At 43.1% G+C, this 17573-nt stretch overlaps 1 protein-coding gene across 1 annotated transcript in view; it reads right to left on the reverse strand.

Annotated features, from left to right (window-relative positions):
• Nucleotides 1–795: 795 nt before the first annotated feature.
• The window catches only part of POLR3F (RNA polymerase III subunit F), a 28329-nt gene continuing 11551 nt past the window's right edge, over nt 796–17573 (reverse strand). The window contains exons 6-9 of the mRNA XM_066595772.1: nt 17392–17535; nt 6682–6789; nt 4492–4683; nt 796–1870 (exon numbers count right to left, since the gene is read on the reverse strand). Of these exons, the coding sequence (XP_066451869.1) occupies nt 1793–1870; nt 4492–4683; nt 6682–6789; nt 17392–17535 (522 nt within the window). The 3' untranslated portion in view covers nt 796–1792. The remainder of the gene's footprint in view (nt 1871–4491; nt 4684–6681; nt 6790–17391; nt 17536–17573) is intronic.

Below are 17573 nucleotides of genomic sequence, written 5' to 3' on the forward strand. Positions count from 1 at the left end.
GTACTCTGACAACAGATTTTCATGTGCCACCTGATCACCACATAAGAGCACTGGATTGCAGGAAAGTATAAAAAAAACAAAAAACAAAAGACAAACCCTCACCTATTTAAAAAAAGCAGCTTTTTTTGTGCATGAAGTGTAGGTGTGGACCATGTAGTGTGAACAGGGTCTAACTGCCTCTGGCCCTTATGACACTGCTTCCAATGCCGGACTTGTAGTTTTGGTTTAGGAAAGACAAATTACATTTATGTGCATGCGTATTTTTTTTTTTTTTAAGCAAGCAAAAGAAAAATGCAAGGAGGCCCAACTAATGTAACTTTTTTACATTGTCTTTTGGCAGCATGTATATTAAAAAAACAAACAACCAAACAAAAAAACCATGGACACGCGTATCAACTGCATTCATTTTTTTTAATACGCAACTTCAGCCCACGTGAAAAACGCACCTCCAAGTGCACTAATTAAATGGTTTCATGTGCCCTCTGTGTTCAGTCAGCAAAAAAAAAAAAAAGAAATTATATATTTTACACACACACACACACACACACACACACACACACACACGCACGCACGCACGCACGCACGCACGCACGCACGCCACTATCGGCCTTCCGTTTTCACGGTTGGCCAATATATGCCATTATCTGATGCATTGGATTCCAATGCATCAGAGCACATTGCCGTATTCCTGCGACGTGAAAAAGCCCAGCTGAGCCAATATAGCGCCGGGAGCCTTACGTCGGGCCCAAAAGATAATCCTGGAATTATCTTTCCTGTCGGAAAGCGTCACTGCAAAACTCCCTTCCTCTTCTCCCCTCCAGCTGATTGCAATGGAAGGGGGCGGGATAGTGGCGGAGATAAGTTCTGCCCCGTCCCCTCCCATTGCTGGCTGCGGACAAGGGGCAGGATCTTAGCTCTCCTCCCATTGCAAACAGCCAGAGAAGGAGAGCCAGCAAGGGGGAGGGAAGGGAAAGGGACAATGGCATGGCTGCCTCGGCGTATATGCACCGGGGCCCCTGCCGTCTGAACGGGCGCACAAACATTAGATTTGTGTGCCTGTTCACAGGTTTTTACGCCTCAGATGGTAGCTTATATCGGCCGACCGTGAAAACAACATCCGATATACGCTCTGTGAAAGAGCCCTGAACAGGGACAAAAATATGCCAGTGTGAATGGGCTCTAAGCAATAAGCTATGAACCCTGATCACATTCCACATTAATATCCACTATGGGAATAATAAAACACTAAGATGTTGTTGATAGCATTATGATATCGCCCTATTTTTTGGCTCCCTTATTTAGCGTTCTCACCGATACAGACTCACGGAGACTAGTTACAAGTTTGTAACCATTCCCTTTTTTAAATCACTCTACTGTATCAAAAATGAAGCAACTTTGTGAAGTTGGAAAGACAAATAGAACGTACAAAATCCATGTGCAAGACTGAAATGTCTCTTTCTAAAATCAGGGGGGACAGGACCGAGTGAGATGGACCATGTAATGTAAGTTTATTAACACAGATATAACCAGGAATGCTACATAGCTACTTAGCAAATACGATTCAAGGAATTATTTGAGGCATTTTCTTATATTCTAAGTACAAAGGGAGAATGGAATCCTGTAAATAAAATTGCATTGTTACTCTGTTGAGACCTTCATCCCAATAGTTCTTCACCAAGTGGCAAATAGAATAAAATACTAAAATAAATAGGAGCGCAGTGTGTCCAGTCAGCGCTGATCCGGGGATGCTGACTATCTTGCAATATTCAAGTATTTTTAATAGCACAATCCATTAATACTCCATCCACTCTGTCATATATATACAATTAGATGGAGATATTTCACCACCTTCGTGACAATCATGAAATACCTAGAGGGATAAAATGAGAAAAAAAAGTGTTAAATCCCATTCAGTGATTCCATGTGTCCTGCTTGCTGTTGCTGGTGGGCTCTGGGCAGAATCAGTCTCCTTCCCCCTCTGACAGGTAGCCATATATATAGTTCCTTCTTAATCTGGCCATACATATTAAATTTACACCGGTTGTTAATTGAACCACCATTCAACAAGCGATCATTTAGTGAATGTTCATTTTGCGTTTGAAGTCATGCACATTGGAGCCTGCGTTGGCCGGCTCAGTTGTTCAAACTGGCCAAACATGTTCCCAACAAGACACTTCATCCATCGGATGGTGTCATTGAACATTCTTTCAACATAAGATCTTTCATTTGACTATCGGACTAAATTTTCAAACATGGCTGACTTCTTTCTAGAGGAGGACTGTCTGTCATTGGTCGGTTGAATCAATGGTTCGCTGTTAAATTTCACCAAATGTTTGACTGTTTTGGTTGAAATCCCCCATCTACATTACCTTCAGTCTAATGTGTATGGAGTCCTTTACTGCAGAGGGAACCTTCTCAGCTATACTGCCATGATACTGCTACTTTCCTGACAAGCGGGCAAAAAGCAAATTTATCTCAGCAGCTTTGTGAACAGAGAATCACAATGCAGAGACGTGGATATGAGGAGAGCAACTGATCATATATGTGTCCTTAAGCACTTAGTCCTTGTAACCCAGGTAGCACCAAGCTATACAATTAAAGTGACCCTCCAGTCCTGGACAAACAAAGATGACCAATCCAGTCCTCTGACCACCTGATGTACACTCTGCATTAGTATGCATCATGAGTCTAAGACGCTACACCTGCTTTGATTAACCAGTGCTGGCCACTCAGATCAGTATGTAATGTCTTAGACTACCTATGCATCCAAAGCAGAGTGTGCATCAGGAAGTCAGAGGAGCAGTTTAGCCAGCTTTGCTTGTCCAAGAGCAGAAAGGGACTTTAACCCTTTCAAATCCAATGTTGGACTTCGTCCGACATTAAGAACTCCCAATATAGCCCTGGCCTCGGGTGAGGTCTGACACATTTCTAACTAATATGTATATATTACAGTATGCAGGACAGTGCTCAGATATTGCAGCTTAATACCCAGTTTCTCTATTAATAAAGCCTACCCTGAAAATGAGCCCTGCCCTGATTTTTCAGTGATTTTGGGGAGGCTTGAAATATAAGCCCTACCCTAAAAAGAAGTGGTAACTGCATTACGTAAAAAACAAAAACAAAAAACAATATATATTACCTAGCAGGCTTGGTCCGAGTCCTCCTCTGCTCTCCAGAGCTCCAGCACGCTTTCTGCAGTCCTCGGTCGCCCACAGGAGATAGCTTCCTGGTTACAGGATTCATAAATCCCGCCTCCAAGAAGTGATGGCTATGATTAGATGAGCAGCACTTGAGAACCAATCAATGCAGTGCTCGATGAACCAATGTGATGGCTGTGATTGGTTCATCGAACACTGCGAATCAATGCGGCGCTCGAGAACCAAACTGCATTGTGGAGGCAGGATTTATGAATTGGCCAATCAATGCCGTGGCTTAGTCAATTCATAAATCCAGCCTCCACAACGCGATAGCTGCGATTGGCTCACCAAGTGCTGCACTGATTGGCTGTTTCTCGAATGCTGCTCAATCACAGCCATCGCTTCCTGATTTATGAATCCCGTAACCAGGAAGCGATCCTCTGTGGGTGGCCGAGGACTGCAGCAAGTGTGTTGGAGTTCTAGAGACCAGCGGGAGGACCCAAACTGTGCCTGCTAGGTAAGTATAATAAGACATCTCTCAAAAATAAGACATAGAGATGGATATTTATTTATTTATTTTTTTACAGGATTATTACAAATGATCTTCCAGATGTGAAATACCTTTAGGCTGGGTTCACACAGGGCGGATTTGCCGTGCGGAATTTCCCAGCGGCAAATCCGCCCGCGGCCGCTAATCTCGTGATTAGCCAGCCATGTGGACGAGATTTCTCAGAAATCTCGTCCACACGGGACAGCTAATCCGCTGCGATAAGTCCGTCCGAAACCGCGGCGGCGGCAGCCGCTGCCGCGGTTGCAGAATATGCAGCATGTCCATTCTTTTTTTCATTCCGCTGCGGCCGTGCTCTCCTCTATGGGAGCGCCGGCCGCAGCGAAAGAGCGAGCGGCCTGGCAGCTTCAAAGCCGGTTCTCCCGGCGGAAACCTCGCGGTTTTTGCTGCGGCCAAACCGTGAGATTTCCGACGGGAATACGCCCCGTGTGAACCCAGCCTTAATTTTCAAAAAAAAAATGTTAATAATGAAATGTCACAATGATTTTGTGTGTTGCTGTTGAGTAATTCCAAGGAATCCACAAAGCAATGTTCCACCCAAAATAATTAAGAGTTGGGGAGTGTGTGGGTGGCAGGGAAACTGGATGGGAAATGGTTAAGTGTCAAAAACTCTTCACTGGATAGTTTAAGTGCATGTAAATGGCAGATACTATTCATTTATGATCTAGCAATGAATATGGTACTTGGCAGTGAGACCATTAGTAATTAGATGATCGGCACACATTTTTTCTTCCACCATATAATGCCTTCAACATTAAACATAAAATAGTGCTGCTGCTAACTTACCGGACACAGACCACAGGGGGTGCGCACCAAGCCTGAAGGCTGGATGATTGGGTTCACTGCTCGGTAAAGCTTCATCTGTCCATCTATGCTGCCAACTGTGCCCTCTTTAGCAGCAATTATGGTCATCTCTACTTTCCCATCATAAATTAATGTGTTCAAGATAGTTTCTATGTCTTCCATTGATAGTTCAACCTAAGAAGGTAAAAAAAATAAAATAATGTTATAATACTAGTAAAACACCTTATTAAAAAGAATTATATAGAGTATTAATCCAACTAACCAAGATAACCCTTAAATTAGAGGGTGGAGATCATGTAATAATCCTGCAGGGTCACAGGAAAATTCATCTGCCCTATAGGTGCCATTAAGAGAACAGAGATTCTGCTTATGGAAGCCAGTATTTTGTGACAACCACTTAGAGGCCGTCACAATACAAGTGGTCTACTGTTTCTTTTTAGTCAGATCATATGACAAACTATTTTTTAAGTCTCACTATTAGACCCTTTCCTACTAGAGATGAGCGAGCGTACTCGGAAAAGCACTACTCGCTCGAGTAATTTGCTTTATCCGAGTATCGCTGTGCTCGGGTCTGAAGATTCGGGTGCCGGCACGGAGCGGGGAGCTGCAGGGGAGAGCGGGGAGGAACGGAGGTAAGATCTTTCTCTCTCTCTCTCCCGCCCGCTCTCCCCTGCTCCCCGCTGCGACTCACCTGTCAGCCGCAGCAGCACCCGAATCTTCAGACCCGAGCACAGCGATACTCGGATAAAGCACATTACTCGAGCGAGTAGTGCTTTTCCGAGTACGCTCGCTCATCTCTATTTCCTACCCAAGGAGAAGCTTTGCTGTTACATAAGTGTATCTACTAAGAGCCACCTATTTCCTGGTGTGGGAAAAACAAATGTATCATTGTGTTAGCAGCATTAGGGGTTACGATGTAAAACCCCTACTACAACACCAGCTATAAGCTGCCAAAGGACAAGCTCATGCGAGCGCAATTTAATCGCGTGTTATGCACGCGATGTATAAGTACATAATATGCGATGAGTGGATCCAATTAAAGTACATTGATTGTCATTTATCCATTTATATTTGCGCACATGCACAGCATAAAAGACGCGCAGAACCCCCCCCCCCCCCGCAGTATGTTGTATTTTTCTGCATATTAAGTGCAATAGAGCCCTATTCTCTATGAGCGTATAATAAAGCGCAGTACATAAGCAATTGCATTGCGAATGTGTGACGTTTATTTACACCGTCGCTAAGCAACAAAGCAGGCAATTAAAAAAGAAAAAAAAAATGCCAGCTCACAAAGGGTATGCTAGAATCCATTCGTAATTTTTCAACCGAGTTTTCCTATAAATTATTACACTAAACCCAATTGACTTCCTAAAAGGGGATTATCTCCCTTCTGGATATTAATAGCAGATCAATAGGGCTCTGCCGCCGGGACCGCCTGATAAGTTGTTTCCCTGGGACAGCAGGTTTATGTACGGAGCTGTTTTGCTGCAGGAGGCAGACAGCTGTGCACATTGCGCAGTGGCCCAGGTTTCTTTTTACATCTGAGCACAAGGTGTCCTCTTGCTATAACTAAAAGGGAGGCACAGCAGCATTTATTTTCACTGCTGCACCACCATAGAAAAAAAATTGAAGTATTACATGATACCATTGAATTCAACAGGATGTTTTTTGTAGCCAATCCCTACCCTGATGAATAGATAAGGGTCCTTTAAAAAAAAAAAAGGAAAAATTTAAATGGCCGGGTATGATGTAGAGTAATGAAAGAAACAATACCTACTGCTCTTCTTCCCCAGGTAACAGCGAAGTGGCTCCAGTAAAAACACCATTGTCAGCATAGACCAGAAGTCAGGTGACCGCTAAAGCATCATGCTCCGCACTCCTAGCATTCTAGCACCCAGGATGTGAGCGCAGATGTTGGGAGAATGGGCGGTGACTCTGCGGTCTCCGTTCAGCTGCAACGGTCACCTGACTTCCAGTTTGTGCCTACAGCAGGGTCTTTACCAGAGCCACTCTGCTGCTATCCAGGGATAGAAGAGAGGTAACTAATGCTCCTTTTGTTATTTTATATCAGGACCAGGCATTTACATTTTTTTTTTGTATACTTGAAGAACCCCTTTAAGTCAGAACTCTTTGATACAGTACTGGAAAATGGGTCTTAATTCTGACTCTTACCTTGCTAATGCCAAGTTCACAGATGTATTTCCAAACTTCGTGTGATGAGGCAAAGGAGCTGTTCCTCTGGATCATGGGGTTTTGCTTACTGTCTCGGGCAGCTTCTGCCTGTTAAAAGCAAAGAATAATAAGGAAATGAACACATAAATCTGAAACCCAAACTGAAAAGCGAAAGCATTCTAGTGATATTGGTATTTATTAAAATTACACACAAGTCCTGGTGATTTTATAACACGTTATTAAAGGGGTTCTCTGGGAATTGTTAGGGATTTAGTATTTATAAAGAATGGGGAGGGAAGGAAGGATTCAAATTTATTTTTTTTATATAGCAACCCACCCCATACTGCACCCATTGACCTAAGTGCAGCTACATGTAAACTTTGAAGTTGTGCTCAAGGTCGTATAGTGCAATAAATAGGTGGTCCTGAACAACTTTCTTCAGCTCTTTCTGGTGACAGGACTTTGAATAATCAAGCGCCAGCTCTAATTGGATCACGAGCGCCGCTGGCTCAGCCAATCACACCACTCGCTTGCTGGAGGCGGGGTATTCAAAGCTCCGTCACCAGAAAGAGAGTGCTGTGTCAACGCTGAGGACACAGAAGCCTGATGCAGGAGCGGAAACCAGAGCGAGGGACGCCACTGGCTAGGTGAGTATTGCTGGGTGTTTTATGTAGTTTAGCTAGAGCCCATTTTTATGGAGGGCTTATATTCCTAGCCTTTCCCAAAAATCGGGGTAGGGCTTATTTTCGTAGAAACGCGGTATCTATGAAAAGGACGTGCAAGTGGTGGGTGAGATCCCTGTCAGCAGCACTCTTCCAATGTGAAATAAAACATGTTTTAATGACAAACACTAAGATGCGCACGTTCTGAGACGTTGTGAAGACCTTGTCAACAAGCAATTTCAAGTAGAGGAAGAACTACTACAGGTATGCCAAGCATTGGGGTCTTACAAATCTGCATGAGAGCAGAATGCACTCTAATGCTATGAATGGTATCTTTATCTAATAAAATGATGGCTTGGAAGGAAACTTCTATACAATATTAACTCCTTAATGACCAGAGTTTTTTGGTCATAAAGAACCAGACACTCAGAGATCTTATGGCCCTAGTCTTTTTTTTGTGTTACCAAAATTATTTTTGCTGCATTTTTTTTTACTTAACATATACTTTGTATTGTGTTTTTAATACCTTCCACCCCTTTTTTTTTGTTTTACTAGGGTTGCATTTTAACACTAAAATAAAGTACAGGAATAGGTTCCCCATCTTATTTCAGACATTTTGATATATACATTTTTTTAGTTTTGGATTACAGGGTGGCTATGGCGACATTTTAGGTAGTTTTTTCCCCTTTTTTAAAATATTTATATAATTCTACAACTTTTTCTTACGTGTGTATATATACACAGTATTTTTAATGTTCAATCATTTTTATTGAAGAAAAGGTAGGATTGACAACATCAATTTGTATTACATTATATTCCATACAATGATTGATGGTTTACGCTAGTAAAGCAGATTATTACACGACAGGTAGTAGTGTATGATCAACTTGTCAAAACTCCTTAAACAAACAATTGTTCTTAATGCTAATACGTAACATTGGGGTAGGGTAGAAGGGAACACGGGGCTGGGAAGATTGGGAAGGAGAGGGGAAGGGGGGGAGGGGATGCAGGAAGGGGAGGGAGAAGGGAAGATGTTCCATGTTTAATCATATAATAACACAAATTTTTCCACGCACTCCTCCTCTCGCATCTGTTTGAGGTTCCTCATATGTCTCTAAGTGAAAAGAATTCCTGGACACGTCCATATAGATGGTATGGCTAGGGGCCTATGAGTGTAGGTTAAGTTGAACTTGGTGTGGACAGAAATGTTTTATCCACAAGTCCCATGACTCTGTGAATTTGGGAATTTTGTTTTCTCTTATAGCATGAATTTTTTCCATGGTCATGTGATCTTCCATCATCTGTATTAAATTGGTTATGGAGGGGATGTTATTAGATTTCCAGTTCCTTACAATCAAGAGCTTATAGGCCATGAAGCAGTGAGTAATGAGATTCCTAAATTTTGTGGGTATGCTCTCTATTCCTAATAAAAGTAGAGCTAAGTCCGGTTCCGGGGCTATTACTATTCCAGTCAGGGTTTTGATGAGGAGTAAGATCTCCCTCCACACCATATTGATTTTTGGGCAACTCCAGAATATGTGTAGTAGAGAGCCTCTTTGTCCACATTGTCTCCAGCATTGGTCAGAAGAGGCAGGAAAAAAATCTGAAATCCTTACTGGGGATCTATACCAGCGGGTTGTTAGTTTGTAATGTACTTCTATCAGAGTAGCACATAGAGTTGCCTTGTTTGCCCATTTGTATGCCTGTGACCATTGTTCATTTGAGTATTGTTTTCCTATTTCTTTTTCCCAGTTTGGTTGGGATTTGGATTCACCACAGAATATATCGTAAAAATCTTTTAAGGGAATCCTATGGGGGGGAAGGCTTAAAGATAAGATTAATTAGGATAGTTGGAAGGGGAGCTCCCTTGAATGCCAAATCGGGCCATCTACCTTTGAGTTGTGAGTATAGGAGGAAGTCACCGCCTTGCAGGCCGTAGTCTTCCTGGAGTTGATAAAAGGGTTTTATTGTTTGTCCAGCTGCTAAATCTGAAATCATTCTTATTCCTTTTTGTCTCCAGGATTTTGTGTTTATAGTATTAGGCTCTAGTTCGATGCTGTCAATTGGGAGGGGCACATGCGATCTGAGAGGGAAGTTGTTCGTGGTCTTAAGTAAAAGTTTCCAGACTTCTAGTGTGTTTTTTATTATTGGGTTTCTGATTGGGTTGGTTTTCCGATCCAGAGATGTAATCAGGAGTAGGTCTCTCAGGGTACCTCCTTTTAGACTTTCTTGTTCTATGGAAAACCAGCTAGTTCCTAATTGGGAGATCCCCCAAGATCTTGTTTGTTGAATAATATTAGCTTTATAGTATGCTGCAATATTGGGGACACCCAAGCCCCCCTTTCTTTTGGGGGTGTAAAGTATGGATGCTGCTACTCTGGGCTTTTTGTTTTCCCATATAAAGGACATTAGCTGTTTTTGTAGGTCCTTAAGTAGTTTGGGATTACATCTCAATGGGATTGTCCTAAATATGTATAAAATCTTGGGCAATATCATCATCTTATAGGTAACTATTCTGCCCATCCAGGTTGCTTCCATTTTTCTGAAGTTGCTCAAATCGTGACCGGTGCTTTGTATAAGCTGTGCCATGTTGTTGTTTAGCATTTCTGCTATGGGAAGACTGACTGTTGTGCCGAGGTACTGAATGCCTCCCGGGTCCCACTCAAATGGGAACTCATCTTTAATAATTTTTTTCAAATTAGAGTTTAGGTTGATAGAAAGGATCTTAGATTTAGATGGGTTGACCTTGTAGTACGACAGATCTCCAAAGTCCACCAGTAGTTTGTACGCTTCTCTAAGGGAGCTTAGTGGGGAGGTCAGCATCAGCACTATATCGTCGGCAAACAGCCCTATCTTTTGATCCCTGCTTGCTAACGGGATGCCCCTTATTCTGTTGTTCATTCTGATAGCTTCCGCTAGGGGTTCGATTGTCAAAATAAACAGCGTAGGTGATAGGGGGCACCCCTGTCTAGTCCCGTTCGTTATTCGAAACGGGTCTGACAAGATTCCATTGGTAAGGACTCTTGCTGATGGGTCTTTATAAAGTGCCTGGATGGCCCTCAATATATTTCCTTCGAGCCCGAACTTCTTCAGAGTCGAGAAGGCATAACCCCAATGTAGTCTGTCGAAAGCCTTCTCCGCGTCCAAAGTTAGGAGCAGAGAAGGCAATCGAGAACCCTCTGCCTCGGCAACTATGTCTATCAAGCGGCGTGTGGCGTCTGACGTCTGTCTTCCACTAACAAACCCTGCCTGATCGCTATGAATAAGATCAGGCGTGACCTCCAGCAGTCTCAGGGATAAAATCTTTGCATAAATTTTAGTGTCACTATTCAGAAGAGATATCGGACGAAAATTAGCCGGGGTTGATGGGTCCTTACCCGCCTTGGGAATGGTTACTATAGTAGCCTGTAGCATTTCAGCTGGGAGGGAGCCTGTCTGCATCGCTTTGTTATACGTGTCTGCCATGTGGGGGATTAATGACTCTTTGAATATTTTGAAATATTCATTCGAGAACCCGTCAGGGCCCGGAGCTTTGTCTTTTTTGGAACTGTCTATGACCTGGCGGATTTCTTGTTGGGTGATGACGAAGTTCATCTTTTTGAGTTGATCTTTATTTAATTTAGGTAGTTGCAATTTGGAAAGGAACGCCTCTATGGATCCCTCCGAGGGCGGATGAACTTTCGGGTTTTGGTTGAGGTTGTAAAGTTCTTCGTAGAACTTCCTGAACTCCTCTGCTATGTCCTTGGGATGGGTTATCTTATTTTTAGTTTTTTGGTCAAATACGAAGGGAATTTTGGTTTTAGTTCTTTTTTGTTTGATTTTATTAGCCATCCACTTTGAGTTTTTGTTGGCCTCCGTGTAGTAGGTGGTTTTCATACGTTAGGAATTTTTTTCATATTCGTCAATTAACATGTTGCGCACTTTGAGTCTGGCTTCTCTTATGAGTCTGCTATTTAGAGGAGTGGTGTTAGACCGGGCAGCACTTTCTGCGTTTTTTAAATCTTCCATGGCTTTTTTTAGGAGGGAATCTTTTTCTTTTTTATAGATGGATCCCTGCTGAATCATAACACCCCTGATTACGGATTTATGTGCGTTCCACAAAGTGAAGCGGCATACATCAGGGCTGTCATTATGGTAGTAATATTCCTCTATAGCTTCTTTAATTTTTTTCTGAAATTTTGGGATCTTCATTAAGAAGGTGTTGTTTCTCCATGTACTGGACCTATTTATTATGGGGCCTATTTTTAGTTTAAGCGATATTGGGGCGTGGTCCGACCAAGTTGTTGCCCCTATTTTGGCTTCTAGGGATTTGTTTAGCATGTGAAAGTCGGTTAGAAACATATCAATTCTCGAGGAAGAGCTATGCCTAAAGGAATGAAACGTAAACTCCTTAGAGTTAACATTTAACGCTCTAAAAACATCATATAATTCATTCTCCTGCAACCAGGATGCTAGACATGTTCCCCTGTTCCTAAGCGGATGGCTGGTGTCGATAGATTTATCATTGATTGCATTGAAATCACCACACCACAACAATGAACCCCTCTGGACCCTCCTAATTTTCCTCGTCACTCTGTTCAAGAATCTAATTTGTTGTGTGTTAGGGGCATAAATATTGACCAGGGTGACGAGGAAACCTTCAATTCTACATATTACAATCAGATATCTACCCTCAGAGTCTTTAACTTCTTCCAGGAGTTGAAAATCCAACGAGTCATTAACGGCGATCATGACTCCGGCTTTCTTCTTGGATGCATTGGCAAAGAAGCATCTGGAGAACTACGGATGAGCTAGCTTTGGATGGTCTGTATCTTTCAGATGCGTTTCCTGCACACAGAGGATGTCCGCATGAGATGAGATGGCCTCTCTCCATAAGCAGGACCTTTTGAAGGGTGAATTGAGGCCTCTTGTATTTAAGGAAATTATTTTTATTCCCATCTTGCAAGTTGGAACGGTGCGTTGAAGTTGGGCTGGTTCTCTGGAGGCGATCCTAGAATTCTAAATGTATGGTTGTTTCGGTCTTGAGGACCTGAGGTTTTTGAGGGACGAACTAGAGACTTTCTTTGAGACGAGAGTGTGTGAAAATCCTGTAGGAACTTTGTAACGAGGTAAAGGAAGGTTTCACAGGTGCGGTAAGGCGTAACTTGCGTTACCGTTAACATCGTTGGTTAAAATTTAACAAAGAGGGACCTGCCCTTTATTGGGTTCTGAGACCCTAGGGAGGTCTTGTTTGGGGGTAGAAAGTTCTGCCTGTGCCCAAGCCTTTCTTTTTTGTGGTGCCCAGGGATATGACGCAGACCTTGGTCTGCTTGTGAGATGAAGCTTCAGCGGTGGGTGGTTTTGGCTTTGTTTGGTCTGTGGTGCTCTTTACGTGTCCACTCTTTATTGATGTATGGTTGTTGGCGTTCTTGGGGTTCTGGGAGGTCCCACTCTTTCAGGAGGCGCAGACCCTCCTCATAGGTTAAAGCCGTAACAACCCTCCCGTCTTTATTAATGTGGAGTTTGGTGGGGAAGCCCCATCTATAGGTGAGGTTATTTTCCCTCAGCACTTTTGTTATGTTTGAAAATTTTTTCCGAGCTACCATTGTGGATTGAGAGAAATCGGCAAAAATTTTTATACTGTTGTAAGGGGGAGGGAGGTCTTTTATGCTCCTTGTTGCCCTCATCAGATTTTCTTTCGTGTGAAAAAAATGCACCCTGGCTATGACATCCCTCGGCAGATTTTCTGGGATGTTTTTGGGCTTCGGGAGCCTATGAATTCTATCGAGGATGCGATCTTCTTTTTTTGAGGTGGGAAGCAGGGTTTTGATTAACTCTTGCACAAAGTCATTTAGATCTTCCGGCTTCACTGTTTCCGATATGCCTCTGACTTTAATGTTATTCCGTCGACTTCGATCTTCGAGGTCGGCCATTTTGTTTTTTAGGTACAATACTTCTTCCTCTAGTTTGTAATGAGCGTCAATTAGCTCGTTATGTGAGTTCGTTATTTCTCCGGTCTTGCCCTCTAAATGATCGACTCTTTCCTCTATTTCATTGAGATTTCTGTCGATTTTATTTGTGATAGCTGTGAGGTCACCTTTAATTGAGCTTTTCAAGGCAATCACGAGATCTTTAATAAAACTCTGTGATGCCATCTGGTCCGAGCATTCTATATTAAATAAAGGATCAATGACCTCCTCTCTCACTTGACTGTCTTCTGCCTGACTGCTTATATACTTTTGCAGGGGGTCTTTCCTGGGGCGTCTCTTGTCAGGGCTTTTGCTAGGAGAGCTTATAGCTCTTTTTTCTTTATTCTGTTTGGAAGTGTCATGAGGCGAAGATGGCGCCTGCTCCCCCTCCTCCTCCCCCCCCCCCCCCCTCCCCCTCGGCTGCTTCCAGGAGCTCCGCGCTTTCTCTCCCTTCTGGGGTGTTTTTATCTGCGGTCTCGATGTGTTTGGGACTGTCAGTGTGAGCGGAGTGTAACGGGGCCAGCAGCAAGCTGCCTCTGCTTACCGCTTGCGGTCCCTCTGTTTGCTTTTCCTCTTCTCCTCCGGCGCTGGTGGAAGCTGGCTCCGCCATTTTCCCCCCCCTCCGAGTCGCGCGCCGGGTAGAAGTCAGTGAGGCGCTTCGGTCCGGACTTCCCGGTCCTCCTGCGGGATGCCATCAGCTGGAGGTAAGTTTCTTTTGGTGTACAGCGGTATTTCTTCACCCTGGGCAGGCTTTGTGTTGCTGTAAATCGGGCTTGATAGCGGAGCTTCTTAGAACGCGGCTACCATCGGCTCCGTCAGGCCACGCCCCCCTATACACAGTATTTTTAAACCTACATGACGTCTATAAGATCTCTGGAGGACATTCACAATGTTATTTTTTTTCCACTGTAATTGGGGTATCCATGGGATTGCCATGCCAGGGTTGCCAATGATCACTAGAATAGAGGAAAAGGATTGCCGCTTCCTCCATTCACTAGATTGCACTCATTGAGCACTTTGTAGGCTGGAAAAGAGAAAACAAAAGCTGATATAAATTGCTTATGTCTTCTCCTCAGGGTCCTGGATGGTCTCTGGCAGCCAACCACCCAACCCGCTCCTGATACATTGCAGGAGCTTTAACCACTTAAGTGACACATTTTTTTATAATTATTTACGGCTTAAAAAAATGTCATTTTTTTGTTAGCAATTTAAATTCTATGATTCTTTCTGAACTTGGGAGTGTAATGTTTTTAAAAATATTTAGCATAGTTTAGGAGATACAATGCTACAGCCACCGGTCGCAATGAAAGCAATGGGATGCAGGCAAGCCTAGCAGTGATTTTTAGGAAAGGGCTTGAAATATAAGCCCTTCCCTGAAAATCATCCCTACCTTGTGTTAAAAATTTTATATATATATTATATATATATATACACATACATACATACATACATACACATACACACTACCGTTCAAAAGTTTGGGGTCACATTGAAATGTCCTTATTTTTGAAGGAAAAGCACTGTACTTTTCAATGAAGATAACTTTAAACTAGTCCTAACTTTAAACAAATGCACTCTATACATTGCTAATGTGGTAAATGACTATTCTAGCTGCAAATGCCTGGTTTTTTGTGCAAAATCTACAAAGGTGAATAGAGGCCCATTTCCAGCAACTATCACTCCAGTGTTCTAATGGTACAATGTGTTTGCTCATTGGCTCAGAAGGCTAATTGATGATTAGAAAACCCTTGTGCAATCATGTTCACACATCTGAAAACAGTCTAGCTCGTTACAGAAGCTACAAAACTGACCTTCCTGTGAGCAGATTGAGTTTCTGGAGCATCACATTTGTGGGGTCAATTAAACGCTCAAAATGGCCAGAAAAAGAGAACTTTCATCTGAAACTCGACAGTCTATTCTTGTTCTTAGAAATGAAGGCTATTCCATGCGAGAAATTGCTAAGAAATTGAAGATTTCCTACAACGGTGTGTACTACTCCCTTCAGAGGACAGCACAAACAGGCTCTAACCAGAGTAGAAAAAGAAGTGGGAGGCCGCGTTGCACAACTAAGCAAGAAGATAAGCACATTAGAGTCTCTAGTTTGAGAAACAGACGCCTCACAGGTACCCAACTGGCATCTTCATTAAATAGTACCCGCAAAACACCAGTGTCAACATCTACAGTGAAGAGGCGGCTGCGGGATTTTGGGCTTCAGGGCAGAGTGGCAAAGAAAAAGCCATATCTGAGACTGGTCAATAAAAGAAAAAGATTAAGATGGGCAAAAGAGCACAGACATTGGACAGAGGAAGACTGGAAAAAAGTGTTGTGGACGGATGAATCCAAGTTTGAGGTGTTTGGATCACAAAGAAGAACGTTTGTGAGACGCAGAACAAATGAAAAGATGCTGGAAGAATGCCTGACGCCATCTGTTAAGCATGATGGCGGTAATGTGATGGTCTGGGGTTGCTTTGGTGCTGGTAAGGTGGGAGATTTGTACAGGGTAAAAGGGATTCTGATTAAGGAAGGCTATCACTCCATTTTGCAACGCCATGCCATACCCAGTGGACAGCGCTTGATTGGAACCAATTTCATCCTACAACAGGACAATGACACTAAACACACCTCCAAATTGTGCAAGAACTATTTACAGCAGAAGCAGGCAGCTGGTATTCTATCGGTAATGGAGTGGCCAGCGCAGTCACCAGATCTGAACCCCATTGAGCTGTTGTGGGAGCAGCTTGACCGTATGGTACGCCAGAAGTGCCCATCCAACCAATCCAACTTGTGGGAGATGCTTCTAGAAGCGTGGGGTGCAATTTCACAAGCTTACCTCAACAAATTAACAGCTAGAATGTCAAAGGTGTACAATGCTGTAATTGCTGCAAAAGGAGGATTCTTTGACGAAAGCAAAGTTTGATGTAAAAACCATGTTATTTCAAATACAAATCATTATTTCTAACCTTGTCAATGTCTTGACTCTATTTTCTATTCATTTCACAACGCATGGTGGTGAATAAGTGTGACTTTTCATGGAAAACACAAAATTGTTTGGGTGACCCCAAACTTTTGAATGGTAGTGTATATATATATATATATATATATATATATATATATGAAAAAAAAATACAAATATATGACACACACTGTATTTTCTGGCATATAAGACGACCGAATACAGTGTGGGAAGAAAAAAAAAAAATATATCAATACTCACCTCCGGCGGCGCTGCTGCAGGCTGTTGCTCCCTCGTGCACGCTGGCAGAGCATTGCTTTCTGCAAGCGAGGCTTGAATGCTCCGCCTCCAGAAAGCTAAAGCTCCGATTGGATAACTTAGTGTGGCGTTAGCCAATCGGAGCTTTAGCTTTCTGGAGGCGGGGCATTGAAGCGTGCACGAGGGAGTGATAGCCTGCAGCAGCGCCGCCGGAGGGGAGCATTGAAGCGGTACTCACTTCGCCGCCGCTGCCAGAGCTCGGTGCGACCCCTCGCTTGGCTCCCCGGCTCTGTACTGAAGATCTTTCAGCCGGCGGGGATTTAAAATCTACGCTTCCTGAAAGTGCTACGTCTGATTGCCTGAGCGCTCAGCCATTCATGAGCCAAGCGGGAAGTCGTGCTGAGCCCCAGCGGAGGGGTGAGTAAGTGTGTGTGTGCGCGCGCGCGTGCGTGTGTGTGTAATATATATATATATATATATATATTTTTTTTTTTTTTTTTTTTTTAAACACACGTTTTCGGAGGAAGGGCTTAGATTTCAATCCCACCCACCGAAAATCATTGCCGCGGGGATTTCCCTCATCACTGAACATTATGACAGCAGTGATGTGATGAGGGGACTCCCCACGGGGGTGATGGAATCCTCTGTCACTGTTGTTACAGCAGTGGCAGTGGATCCCGATCATCGTCCATTGATTTCAACGAGGCTCTTGCGCGTCGCATGTAATGCGTCGGAGACAAATTTTAAATTTTTCTTCCCAACGCATGCCTGACAACGGAGGCAGCCAAGGGGTTAAACCCACAACTTATATTTACAATGGCGCGGTTTAACACCTAGGACCAAGCGCCGTATATTTACATTGTAATCCTCATAATATGTATAAAATTACCTTAGTTTGCAAGAATTTAAAACATTGTTGGTTCAATACTTCTACAAATTCAGATTCAAAGTCTTGGTCACTATACCATGCACCTCCGGTCACGGAACGGTCAGGCTGTACATTATACAGCATGTACACCTTCTTTTTGGAAGCCTAGAAAAGATTACCAAGAATGCTATTAATTACAATGA

The sequence above is a fragment of the Eleutherodactylus coqui genome, chromosome 3, assembly GCF_035609145.1.
Source record: "Eleutherodactylus coqui strain aEleCoq1 chromosome 3, aEleCoq1.hap1, whole genome shotgun sequence".
Classification (NCBI taxonomy): Eukaryota; Metazoa; Chordata; class Amphibia; order Anura; family Eleutherodactylidae; genus Eleutherodactylus; species Eleutherodactylus coqui.